We start from the raw sequence: 13,238 nt of genomic DNA, 5'->3' as shown, positions 1-13,238 counted from the left end.
CCGTCACCGCCCGCCCCAGCCCGCCCCACCGCCCGGCACACAGCACGCTGCCCAGCGAGTTGGCTTTATTGGGGTGCAAGGGACAGATGAAGGTGAGGCTGAAGGAGGGTTGCCCGAGCACACGGCGGAGAAGCCCGTACAGCCCGAGAGAGCCGCGCCAACAGCCCCCAGCGTCAGGTGCTGCGCTTGGCATGGAGAAGCAGCTCTCGCTGCAGGCCAGCCTCGATGGTGGTGGCTCCCTTTCCCGGGGGCAAGTCCGTGATGAGGGTGATCTTATTGAAGACACCTCGACCGAAGTAGTCAGCGACCACTGAGAAGCCATCATTGGCACACTTGAGCTGCCGGACACAAAACAGCAGCGTCAGCAAAAGCCTCCTTGTGCCTCATAATTCCAGCCCCCTTCCTTTCGTCTCCTGCACTGAAGAGGTGATGAGCAATTATCTTAAGCAGCAAGCGACTGCTTCAGCTCCACTAAGCTACCACCTGTGTTAAAACGTTCTAGCTCCTGGCCCATTCACAACTTCAACACTCCGTCCTTGGGGAACACAATGCAGAACCAGCACCTCTGGTGTAGCCCAGCTGTGCTGTCCTGTCCCATTTCTGATTCATGCAACTCTTTTTCTCCCTTCTCCTTGATTTGTTCTATGCAACTTGGTGAGCAGCTGTCATGCTGACTGACAGGCCTTGATCCACTTCAGGTTCAGGCAAGAGTAGTTCCTCTTTCATCTCTGGAGAGCATCAGACTCTGCCCTGTGCACAGTGCCACTACCCTAGGGTCTAATGCTTCATTATTTGCAGTCAACCTTCTTTACAAAATGCTTCCACTCTTATTTGCCCTCCTCCACCAGTGTCTGGGGATCTGTTCATTAATCTGAACCCTATTTATCTAACCATGCTAAGACAGATGTTGCCCTACCTGATGCTGAAACTGGTCATGCAGATCCCTCTTCTGCTCCTGGGCTCGGATCATGTCCATCACTTTGCGGTTTTCAGGCATGCACGTTGGACATTCTGAATCACTCTCCGAGTAGCTTTCAAAGCAGTGCTGGTGGAAGGAATGACCACACAGGAAGTGGACTGAAGGCAGCTCCAGGGCACTGGTGCAAATGCTGCACTTGGTCTTCTGAAAGATCTTGGGACTGAGAGAGTGAGAGGAGGCAGAAGGGTGAGAAAGGCAAAATACATTTTTCCTTAAGAAAAGCAAGTAAGAGTTTTCTGGAGCACAAGACAAGGCAGAGGCAGGCCCTCACCTGGCTTTCAGCTCTTCAATCTCCTGGCGGATCCTGGTAGTTTCCTCTCGGTATTTCTGAATCCTCTGCTCATCCTGCTCTATCTGGCGGCTCTGCTTCTGCAGCTTGTTGACAAGATAATCCTTAATCACAGACAGGGTGGCCGTGGAGTTATGAGCCAGCGTCTGCACAACTGAGAGCAAGTGAGATGTTAAACACAAGCAGAAAAAAACCCTGCAGCTACCTAGCCCTAGCTGGGCAGACTGGGAAAGAACTCTTCTGGGCAAAGGCAATCTGCATCCTCATGCAACCAGAGAGCATTTTTAAAGGCTCGATTTCAGTTTGGTCTCTTCCAGAAACAGGTGGCTGGGAGCATGTGTGGGTAGTTCAGACTGAGAGAGGCAAAGCAAGGATCTAAGGGACTGGATTCTATTTTAACTTCAGCGCAGCACAGCAGGGATTTGAGCAAGCCCTTCAGCTCCTCACAACAGACCTGAACTCAGGTGCACAGCAGGGATTTCAGCAAGCCCTTCAGCTCCTCACAACAGACCTGAACTCAGGTGCACAGCAGGGATTTCAGCAAGCCCTTCAGCTCCTCACAACAGACCTGAACTCAGGTGCACAGCAGGGATTTCAGCAAGCCCTTCAGCTCCTCACAACAGACCAGAACTCAGGTGCACAGCAGGGATTTCAGCAAGCCCTTCAGCTCCTCACAACAGACCAGAACTCAGGTGCAGACATTTCCATGACTATATCCACAGAGCTGTATTTTCTCTACTTTGGGAGCTGTGACTGGCATGGCTTTTCCCTCTAGAGCAGGTTACTACTTCAAATGGTGGATTCAAACTTCAGTGATGCTTCTCTCAAACTTCTAATCTACAGAGAGTGCTATGAACTGATCCTTGGTTTGGGTTTTCTGGGGAGGTCAAGGGTTGGGTGTTGGGTGCCACATGTCATTATTACCAAGCAGTGGAGGCATAAGGTTCTTGTTCTCAATGTGTTTCAGCACTGCAGCAATGTACTCCTTGCAGTCCTCCTCCTTCCGTGCGAAGTAGCCCAGAGCCTGCTCCCAGAGACAAGCCTCCTGGTCTCCATACAACTCACACACCTCAATCACTTTCTTGTACTGCTCATTCTGCATGTGGTAGTGCATGATCTGTTGGAAACTAGGGGAGAAAGAGGCTTTTCAGCTGCAATGATCCATCTCCCCTCCTGAGCTGTTTCAGGGAGCTCAGGTTTTCACCCAGCCATGCAATCCCCAGACATTAGCAGGGAAGTCAAGGTAGGTCTGTATTTAAATCCTATAGGTAACTGCCCTGCTCTCACAGCATATTTTCAGCAGAGCAAAGACCTGCAGCTCCCATCCTGAGATACTCAAGGAGCTGTCAGCACTGTAAGGCAAGGACATTTAGAGTTCAGAAATCCCTGCAGTGAGGGGGGAGGTTCAGGACTCTACAGACAAAAAGCAACACTCACAGTTTACCCTGCTCATAAAGGTAAAGGACACCATCCTTGAAATTGTGCATCTGACATAAAACCAAGGCCTTGTCAAAGACAGTTTTGAACCTTCCACTCTTCAGGAGGGTCAGGGCTTCACTGTGCAGCTTCTCCTTGATCTGCAAGACACACAATATGTTGCACTAATTCCTGACACCAATTTTCAGGTCTTTCACAGAATCACAGAATGAACCAGGTTGGAAAAGACCTCTGGGATCATCGAGTCCAACCTAGCACCCAGCATCTTCTAATTAACTAAACCCTGGCATTAAGTGCCTCATCCAGCATCCTTTTAAACATCCCCAGGGATGGGGACTCCACCACCTCACTGGGCAGCCCATTCCAAAACCAATCGCTCTTGCTGGGAAGAACTTCTTCCTAACACCCAGCTTGAACCTCCCCTGGCACAGCTTGAGGCTGTGTCCCCTTATTCTGTCCCTGGGTGCCTGGCAGCAGAGCCCAACCCCACCTGACCACCACAACCTCCTTTCGTGGAGCTGCAGACAGCAATGAGGTCTGCCCTGAGCCTCCTCTTCTGCAGGCTGCACACCCTCAGGTCCTCTCCTCACAGGGCTGTGCTCCAGGCCCCTCCCCAGCCTTGCTGCCCTTCTCTCAACACCTTCCAGCACCTCAACATCTCTCTGCAATGGAGGAGCCCAGAACTGAACACAGGACTCAAGGTGTGGCCTGAGCAGTGCTGAGCACAGGGGCAGAAGAATCTCCCTTGTCCTGCTGCCCACACTGCTCCTGAGCCAGCCCAGGATGCCATTGGCCTTCTTGGCCACCCAGGCACACTGCTGGCTCATGTTCAGCTGCCAACCAGTACCCCCAGGTTCCTCTCAGCCCAGCTGCTCTCCAGCTACTCTGTCCCTAGCCAGTAGTGCTGCATGAGGTTGTTGTGGCCAAAGTGCAGAACCTGGCACTCAGACTTGCTAAAACTCATGGCACTGGACTGTGCCCATCCATCCAGCCTGCCCAGGTCCCTCTGCAGTGCCCTCCTGCCCTCTAAAAGATCCACACTTGCTCCCAACTTGGTGTCATCTGAAAACTCACTAATGCTGGACTCAATCCCCTTATCCAGATCATGAATAAAGATATTGAACAGTTCTGGGCCCAGCACAGATCCCTACGGCACACCACAAGTGACAGTTGCCAGCTGGATGTGGCTCTGTTCACCACCACTCTCTGTGCCCAGCCCTCCAGGCAGTTCTTGACCCAGCACAGAGTGCCCCTGTCCAAACCACAGGCAGCCAGTTTGGCCAGGAGTTTGCTATGGCAGACAGGGTCAAAGGTCTTGCTGAAGTCCAGGTAGACTACACCCACAGCCTGCCCCACATCCACCAGGCAGTCACCTGCTCATAAAAGGAGATGAGGCTAGTCAAGCAGGACCTGCCCCTCCTAAATCTGTGCTGGCTGGGTCTGATCCCCTGCCCATCCTGTAGACACTCTGCAAGTACATTCAGGATGATCTGCTCCATCATCATGCCTGGCACTGAGGTCAGTCTGAGAGGTCTGTAATTTCCTGGGTCCTCTTCCTGTGTCCTGGGCACCACACTGGTAGCTTCCAGTCCTCAGGGACCTCTCCAGTGACTGTTGATAAACGATGGAGAGTAGCTTGGCCAGCTCATCTGCCACCTCTCTCATCACCCTAGGATGGATCCCATCTAGTCCCATGGACTTGTGGCTCAACAGGCCCCTAACTGCCTCCTTCTGGATTACCGTGGGGCTGTTCTGCTCCCTGACCCCACCTACCAGCTCAGCAGGCAGCTGGCCTGAGGGCGATCTGACTGACTATTGACAATCGAGGCAAAGAAGGTGTTAAGCACTTCTGCCTTTTTCTCATCTCTAGTCACTACATCCCTGCCTTGTCCAATAAAGAGTGGAGGTTATCCTTGCCCCTCTTTCTAGCATTAATATATTCATAAAAACATTTCTTGTTATCATTCACATCTCAAAGAGGAGGACAGCTTATCTGTTTGCCTCCTTCAAGCAGACAGGATGTGATTTCTTTGGCCGAAGCAGTCAGCATCCTCAGAGATGCAGGCAAGCAAACAGATCTACTTCTGTGGCTGAGGCACCTGCTCACAGAGCCTTTTTTTTGTCTTGAACCTGTTCTTAAGTGAGATAGGTAGAAAACAAGCTCAGCCTCACTGAAAAGAGTTATTATTCCTGCTAGGAGGCTGCTTTTCCATTTAGGTGTCATTTGTCCAGCACAGCATAAGTAGTGTCTCACGTTCCCAATGCCCATTCAGAAAGATGAAGGACTGTGTTCAGTTCTGGGCCCCCCAGTTTAGGAGGGACATTGAGATGCTTGAGCGTGTCCAGAGAAGGGCAACGAGGCTGGGGAGAGGCCCTGAGCACAGCCCTACGAGGAGAGGCTGAGGGAGCTGGGATTGGTTAGCCTGGAGAAGAGGAGGCTCAGAGGAGACCTTATTGCTGCCTACAACTACCTGAGGGGAGGTTGTGGCCAGGAGGAGGTTGCTCTCTTCTCTCCGGTGGCCAGCACCAGAACGAGAGGACACAGCCTCAAGCTACAGCAGGGGGAATTTAGGCTTGAGGTGAGGAGAAAGTTCTTCACTGAGAGAGTCATTGGACACTGGAATGGGCTGCCCGGGGAGGTGGTGGAGTCGCCGTCCCTGGAGCTGTTCAAGGCAGGATTGGACGTGGCACTTGGTGCCATGGTCTGGCCTTGAGCTCTGTGGTAAAGGGTCGGACTTGATGATCTATGAGGTCTCTTCCAACCTTAGTGATGCTGTGATACTGTGAATGCAAACAGGATTCAGAGAGACCAAACCTTCCCTCTCAACATACAAAGCTGGGGGAGCTCTGACCTGTTCATCTTGTTCATGTGCCCAGTTCTGGAGCCGAAGTTCCAGCAAAGTGTCATAGACACCCTGCGGAGAGTCTGCCTGCACCTCAGTCATGTGCTCCAGAAAAGCCTTCAGCTCTCGGGAGTTGTTTGCAAAGACTGGAATGAACTCCTCTGAATTAGCCTGCAACAGAAAAGGTCAAGCACCCAGATCAGTTTCAGCCAGACCACTGCTTCTTCCCTGCTACACTGAGTGCTCATTCCCAGATCTGTGCCAGGATGGAGCTGTCAGGGTGCAGGATGCCGATCACAGCAGGAATCAGTTCCAAGCAATAGCTTCAAGCAGTCTCTTACCGCTGGGACTAAGTACACCAGGACAGCGCTTTTCATTGCGAGCATCAGGCCTGCAGCACTCATTGGCTGCAAAGTTACTACTTGAGAGCAACAATTCTCAGCCTTACCTTTTTCCCTTCCAGCAGCCCAGGGCCTTCGCTGTCTCCCGAAGGCCTGTAGTCAGTGCAAAGGACCTTCAGCAGCTCGGTGGTCTCCTTGGGGACGTGGTGCATCAGGGTTTTGCCATAGCGCTTCATGTTGCTCTCTGCCTGATCGAAAGGCAGCTTGCCAATGTAGCGCAAAGCCTCTTGGTAGTTCTGTGGAGGCAGCCAGCAAAAGAACCATGACATTGACTTCTGCTCTCCAAGGCCAGGACCAAAAGCACTGAAGACATGCTGCAAGCATGCACTGAAAGCACTGAAGGCATGCTGTGAGTGCACCACGAACACCATTTGCTCCTCAGGGAGGAAGGCCAGCTGTGGCCTGGGGGAAGAGAGTGAGATTTAGATCAATCCATCACCAACAACCCTCCCTCCTCTAGAAGGGCTGTGGTGTAAAGAGCCACGTCTGAAACCAAATGACTTCCATCCCTAGTCTGCCACGTAAGCCAAAGGCAGAAAGCAAACACACAAGCAGCAGCAGAAACAAAACCTGCTGCTCTCAGCAGCCCCATCAGCATGCTAGCCACAGTCTCACTGAAGAGGAGGCCAGAGAAATCGTGTGCTCCCCAGAAAGAACATGAGGAAGTAAAGACACATCACCTTGATGTCCTCTAGCTGGATTTTGAGGTACCACTCATGGTGGGCGTGCTTCTCCGCCAGGTACACAGCATGAGAGTAGTAACCTGCTTGACGAAGCACCTTGATCGCTGTCTCCACGTCGAAGTGCACCTCACTCTCACTCGTCTGCAAGAACAAAAGCAGAAAGCTCAGCAACCTTCCCACAGTCCACAAACAGCAAACATCTGCGTACGAGGAAGAAAGCCAAGGGGCACCTTGGTACCTCTCAAGCAAAGGAAAGGTTACACATGCAGGAAGCAGTCTAAGCACCTCTCATCAGCTTGCCACCTGGAGCACTGTGCACAGTTCTGGAGCCCCCAACACAAGAAGGACATCAAACTGTTAGAGCCAGTCGAGAAGAGGGCCACAAAGATGCTCAGAGGACAGGCTACAAGAGCAGGGGCTCTTCAGCCTGGAGAAGAGAAGGCTTCGAGGAGACCTTATAGTCGCCTTCCAGTATCTAAAGGGGACCTACAGGAGGGCTGGGGAGGAACTATTGACAAGGTCTTGTAATGACAGGACAAGGGGTAATGGATTTGAACTGGCAGGGGAGATTAGCGATAGGTTCTTTACAGTGAGAGTGGCGAGACACTGGCACAGGATGCCCAGGGAGGTTGTGGCTGCTTCCTCCCTGGAGGTGTTCAAGGCCAGGTTAGATGAGGCCTTGAGCAACCTGTTCTACTGGGAGGTATCCCTGCCTATGGCAGGGGATTGAAACTGGCTGATCCTTGAGGTCCCTAAACCATTCTATGATTCTATGATAACTTTGCATGATCTTGGCTTCCCCCAGTACCTTAATGAACTCCTCCAGTTTGGAGCTGTCTTTGAGTTTGGTATAGCAGTTCAGCAGGAGTGTAGTGTGGTCAGCATTGGCCAGAGACTGCAGGTGCAGAGTCTGCAGATAAGCAGTCAGGTTGTGGATGCGCTGAGCATCCAGGAACTTCCGAATAACGTAAGACGGTTCCAGCTTCCCTATAGTCCTGGGAGGGAAAAAGTCATGTTACAACAAGTCCATTTTTTTCCCCTTCATTTCATAGAATGATCTAGGTTGGAAGTGACCTCAAAGATCATCCAGTTCCAACCCTCTGCCACAGGCAGTCACAACTCCAAGTCAGTTGGCCCACAGAGAGCAAGCAAGCATCAGGATAACTGCGGCTGAACACCAACTCCTGCTGGACATCACGACTCCAAGGTTTCAGTTTGACACAAACACTTTAAAGAGTGCCCTTTAAAGAGCCCCAACACCACACTTTCAGTAAGCCTTAACACAGGCTGCTTCAAGCTTTAAAAAACATGAGATCTTTTAAAACTGACATGAAGCTGTTTGAGCATTATCCAAGGAGGCTACCACACACAGCCAGATGACATCATTTGTCTTACTTAAGTGATCTCTTGTTTATAATGACATCATGAGGCCCCACTCTGTATAGGGTTAACACTCCAGGGGGAGTAACCCTAAACCTGACCCTAGGGGTCTTGACCCCTCCCCAGGGGTGGGTCACACCACCAGGTGATGGTTAGGCACTGCCTGCATACCAGCATACCCCGTGGCAGACGGGAGGCAGACAAAGCCACCAGCACACAACTGGGGTTGTATTTATACCTCTTGTATTTTGCTATTTTCCCTTCCCTATCCTTTGTAAACTCCCCCAAATAAATTGTCTTGGGTTCTAATTCAAATTCCCAGAGACTCCAATAAATTTGATAGACCCAATAACAATTTGTAGAGTGTCCTCCCCTCTTTCCCCTTCTTTCCCAGAGGAAGGGATTAGATATAGGGAGAGAGAGAGAGGTAAACACACCTGAATAAATCAATCTCGCTCGATTTGGAAGTTAAAAGGAAAAGTTTAACAATAACTTAGAAGAGGTATCTGACTCCCTAGGGTCAGGTTCAGGGTTACTCCCCCTGGAGTGTTAACTCTATACACACTCCATCCCAGCACACCCTTGTCACTCGTGTTCAAACACAATCAATGAGAACTTCATTCTAAGCTGTACAGGGCAATTTGCAAGCAACTTCTTCTGAGACTTTGACTTTCACTGATGCATTTCTCTCCACTGGCAGAATTTTCACCCTGTCACACTTGATTCGGGTAGGTTTGGGTTTTATTGCTGAGCTGAAGCAGCAATCCAGGCCTGCCCAGCTGCTCCCCGTGCCCGTACCGGATATACTGCTGGATGGCTCCGTCGTGGTTCCCTTTGTTGTACAGGTGATCGCCGTACTGCCGGAAGATCTCTGACAAGCCATCGCTGTCCAAGTGGTGACTCTTGGCCAGGTTAATGGCCATTTCAAACAAGTTCTTCCTGAACAGCATCTGTTAAATGCACAGTAAGAGCAGTGTGAGGGAAACATCACCTCACAAAACTTCAGGCGTGCCTGGAAAGTTAAGCTGTATCTTCTTTTTGGTGCTCTACACATGCTTGGGCTTTAAACACCAAGTGCTTTCTAGTGCTGGTTCTGCCAAGAGGCCATCAGGTCACTTGCTACATAAGTTACCCAGACAGTCTGACTTTTCATTCTGCAGAGCCAGCACAACCTTGCAGACATAAGGCAGAACCCAGCAACAAAACAGCTTTACGTGCCTCGAGTTTGGTTTGTGTATCCTTCTCCTGCAGCACGTGAATCTTCCCATCTCTGGTCAGCACATAGAGAGAACCCCACTCTGCTAAGACATCCACTACATCATCAAAGATTGAGCTGTATGCAATGAATTTGTTGCACAAGTCATAGATGTTCAGGACTTGCTTGTCTGAATTCTGTGCCTCGTTCCCAGCAAACTCTGACCTGAAGGGCAGAAGAAATGTTTTAGAACACAAGAGAGTGTAACTTGAACACCTGACACCTGTGCAAACAAGGGACTGGCCAGAGAGCAGGACAATGGAGGTCCCTTGGGTGATTAAAGAGGGCAAAACACCAAGTGTTCATACACAAATCTCAACTCTGGGTTAGATGGAGAAATTTGCAGGACTGGAAAAAAACAGCACCACTCTCCCAATGGAAGTAAATTGATATCCAGAATCATAGGGTTGGAAGGGAGCTCAAAGCTCAGCCAGTTCCAACCCCCCACCATAGGCAGGGACACCTCCCACTGGAACAGGTTGCTCAAGGCCTCATCCAACCCAGCCTTGAATAACTCCAGGAAGGAAGCAGCCCACAACCTCCCTGGGCAACCTGTGCCAGTGTCTCACCACTCTCACTGGAAAGAATCCTTTCCTAGCATCTAGTTTGAATCTCCCCTCTGCCAGTTTAAACCCATTACCCCTCATCCTGTCATCACAAGACTTTGTCAATAGTCCCTCCCCAGCCTTCCTGTAGGCCCCCTTCAGATGGTGGAAGCCTATCTTAACAACCTCTAACAAAGTTACAGTCGACTCCTAAGTGAAGCTACAAGGGAAGGGAATGAGGCAAAGGAAGAAGCTGCAAGAGTGCAAAGAACTCATCTGTTCCAAGGACTCTTACTTTGGAGAAGTCTTTCGGTCCTTGGAGACAATGATGAGGTAGCCTCGGTACCAGTGAACAATCAGCTTCTGCCCCTCGAAGGCAAAGCATGGGCCACGCTCATCTGGCTGATAAAGGTACACACACTCATTTCCTGCCACAATGAACTGCAGATCCTGGGAGGGGTCACTAAGAGACGAACAGCGCAGCCCACAGCCATGAGTGTCCAGCTCCAGGTGAGGGTAATCTTTCACTGAAAGCATATAAGACTACAGAGGAAAGGCAAGGTTTTGGGGATGGCTCCAAACTGGACTCTGGAGTCAATATAATTTTCAAGTCAGAGCCTCATTTTTCCAGTGATTTCCCACCTGGATGTTCTCTGTGGTCACCACAAACAAGTGTGTTGTTTTGCCAGCCTGTCGAAAAGCAAGGCCAGTAACTGGGTAACTGCCTTCGTGCAGGATCTGGGTCTTGCTGTGCCGGTCTCGAGTGATGTCTCCTTTGGTGAGCACAACACTGCCATCTGCAAAACCTGATGAATGGGACAAGCTAGACCACTGCTCACAGGGCACACCAGAAACGTTACCCTACGTAAGTTAGCTCAGCAACAACACCTTGCTGGCCAGCCATAGCATTGCTGCAGCTCTCAAGTCAGGGTATTATCACAGTGTCACAGAGGAAGAGACCTCAGAGATCATCAAGTCCAACCCTTTACCAAAGAGGTCAAGGCCAGACCATGGCACCAGGTGCCACGTCCAGTCCTGCCTTGAACAGCTCCAGGGACGGCGACTCCACCACCTCCCCGGGCAGCCCATTCCAGTGGCCAATGACTCTCTCAGGGAAGAACTTTCTCCTCACCTCCAGCCTAAATCTCCCCTGGCACAGCCTGAGGCTGTGTCCTCTCGTTCTGGTGCTGGCCACCGGAGAGAAGAGAGCAACCTCCTCCTGGCCACAACCTCCCCTCAGGTAGTTGCAGACAGCAATGAGGTCTCCCCTGAGCCTCCTCTTCTCCAGGCTAACCAATCCCAGCTCCCTCAGCCTCTCCTCGTAGGGCTGTGCTCAAGGCCTCTCCCCAGCCTCGTTGTCCTTCTCTGGACACGCTCAAGCATCTCAATGTCCTTCCTAAACTGGGGGGCCCAGAACTGAACACAGCACTCAAGGTGAGGTCTAACCAGTGCAGAGTACAGGGGCAGAATGACCTCCCTGCTCCTGCTGGCCACACCATTCCTGATGCAGGCCAGGGTGCCATGTATTTATCCTCTCAAGCGCTACAACAAGAGACATTTTCTCTCTGTAAGAACACTCTGTGTGAGAAGAAGAACTCTCAGGAAGTTCTAGGCTGGGTTTTGTGCTATCTATTAGATCTGAGGGAGCACAGCAACATTCTTCTTAAGCCTTGACAGTTCACTTTTACTTACCAATAGCCATGAAATTAAGATTTTCATGAACAGTCAGGCAGGATACAACTGTGGGCTTGTTCCCTGGTATGGCTGGAAATATTCGTGTACAGAGAGGATTGCCTCCATCTCGTTTCTCCAGGTTCCAAACTTTAACCTACAAACAATGGCCTGGCATAAGCAAAACATGAAGCATTAGGAGGCCAAGACCTGGAATCAAATGGAAGTGGACAGAATGGGCAAGCTACATAAGGGGTGAGAAAGGTCAACCAAGCTAACGGCAGCAGTCTTTAAGGAAGACCCACAAAACAAAGACATCTTCCTCTCTTCACCGTTTGACTTACCAAAGGGTTAATGCCCTCTTCATCCTCACCAACAGAAACCAGGATGTTGTGCTGCTTCAGCTGGTACAGATGTGTCACCCTTAGCTTGTAAGCCTGGAAACTACTGAGCTGGAGGGAGCGAGGCAAAAACCAAATCTGACCTTCCATATGTGGGTCACAGTTAAGGTACACAAAGGAAAGGAAAACAACAACAAAAAACCCGCGGCGAAGCCACACCTCCAATCGCACCTGAGTCAGGAACCTTCATCCCTGCTTCTTGCTGCTCTCTGCTAAGGCTACAAGAAAGAGACTTCTGCAGAGCCACCCATCGGAATGGGCTGCCCAGGGAGGTGGTGGAGGCACCGACCCTGGAGGTCTTCAAGCAAAGCCTTGATGAGGCACTCGGTGCCATGGTCTGGTTGACTGGATAGGGCTGGATGAGCTTGGAGCTCTCTCCCAACCTGACTGATTCTATGACTGGAGAGGGCTGGGGGACAGGTTGGGCTGGATGAGCTTGGGGGTCACTGCCAACCTGCTTGATTCTATGATAAGCTCCAAGACATCCCGAGACAGCTTTGTGTTTCCTCCTTTTTGGCTGTCAAAAGGGAGCCAAGGGCAGGAAGCCACCGCGTTCCCAAGGCTGGAGTCACCCCCGCCCCAGCCCCGGCAGCAGCCGAGCCCGCAGTCGGCAGCACAGGGACGCGCCCGGCCCAGCCCCGCCGCGGCTCCCGGTCGCACCGAGCCCCGCACAGGCCAAAGCGTGCGGCACGGCCGCCGCGCAGGATATCCCCGAACACCAGGCTTCCCCGGCCCGAGTCGCAGACGGCGATGCCCGGGGGCAGCGCGAAGCACTTCCCACCGGTCCCATCGGGCCCCGGCGGCTCCTTCACCGTCTCCCTGTCGAAGAAGACGAAGCGGCGCCACTGCAGGTACGCGGCCATGGCGGGGCGGGGCCGGCGCCTCACGTGAGCGCCTCACGAGGCAGCGTGCACCGCGCGGCGCCGCTCGGGCCCCGCCCCCGCCCCGCAGGGCCCCGAACCTGCGCCTGCAGCACAGCGCCGGGAACGGCCCCGAACCTGCGCCTGCAGCACAGCGCCGGGAACGGCCCCGAACCTGCGCCTGCAGCACAGCGCCGGGGCCGGCCCCGAACCTGCGCCTGCAGCACAGCGCCGGGAACGGCCCCGAACCTGCGCCGCAGGGCTCCGAACCTGCGCCTGCAGCACCGCGCCGGGGACAGCCCCGAACCTGCGCCTGCAGCACAGCGCCGGGGACGGCCCCGAACCTGCGCCTGCAGCACAGCGCCGGGAACGGCCCCGAACCTGCGCCTGCAGCACAGCGCCGGGAACGGCCCCGAACCTGCGCCGCAGGGCTCCGAACCTGCGCCTGCAGCACAGCGCCGGGAACGGCCCCGAACCTGCGCCTGCAGCACAGC

At 52.5% G+C, this 13,238-nt stretch overlaps 1 protein-coding gene across 1 annotated transcript; it reads right to left on the bottom strand.

The window, feature by feature from the left end:
• Window positions 1-48: 48 nt before the first annotated feature.
• VPS11 (VPS11 core subunit of CORVET and HOPS complexes) lies at window positions 49-12,754 on the bottom strand. The gene is made up of 16 exons (XM_064173172.1): window positions 12,594-12,754; window positions 11,828-11,976; window positions 11,505-11,640; window positions 10,455-10,618; window positions 10,108-10,355; window positions 9,231-9,432; window positions 8,811-8,962; window positions 7,441-7,627; window positions 6,630-6,773; window positions 5,997-6,185; window positions 5,558-5,719; window positions 2,706-2,845; window positions 2,193-2,395; window positions 1,251-1,422; window positions 917-1,139; window positions 49-338 (listed from the first exon to the last, which is right to left on the bottom strand). Exons 1-16 carry the CDS (start codon window positions 12,745-12,747, stop codon window positions 174-176), a joined length of 2,790 nt encoding a protein of 929 aa, XP_064029242.1. The 5' UTR covers window positions 12,748-12,754; the 3' UTR covers window positions 49-173.
• Between the last annotated feature and the right edge of the window lie 484 nt (window positions 12,755-13,238).

The sequence above is a fragment of the Pogoniulus pusillus genome, chromosome 38, assembly GCF_015220805.1.
Source record: "Pogoniulus pusillus isolate bPogPus1 chromosome 38, bPogPus1.pri, whole genome shotgun sequence".
In the NCBI taxonomy this organism is placed as follows: Eukaryota; Metazoa; Chordata; class Aves; order Piciformes; family Lybiidae; genus Pogoniulus; species Pogoniulus pusillus.
This window is presented reverse-complemented; position numbering and strand designations above follow the sequence as displayed.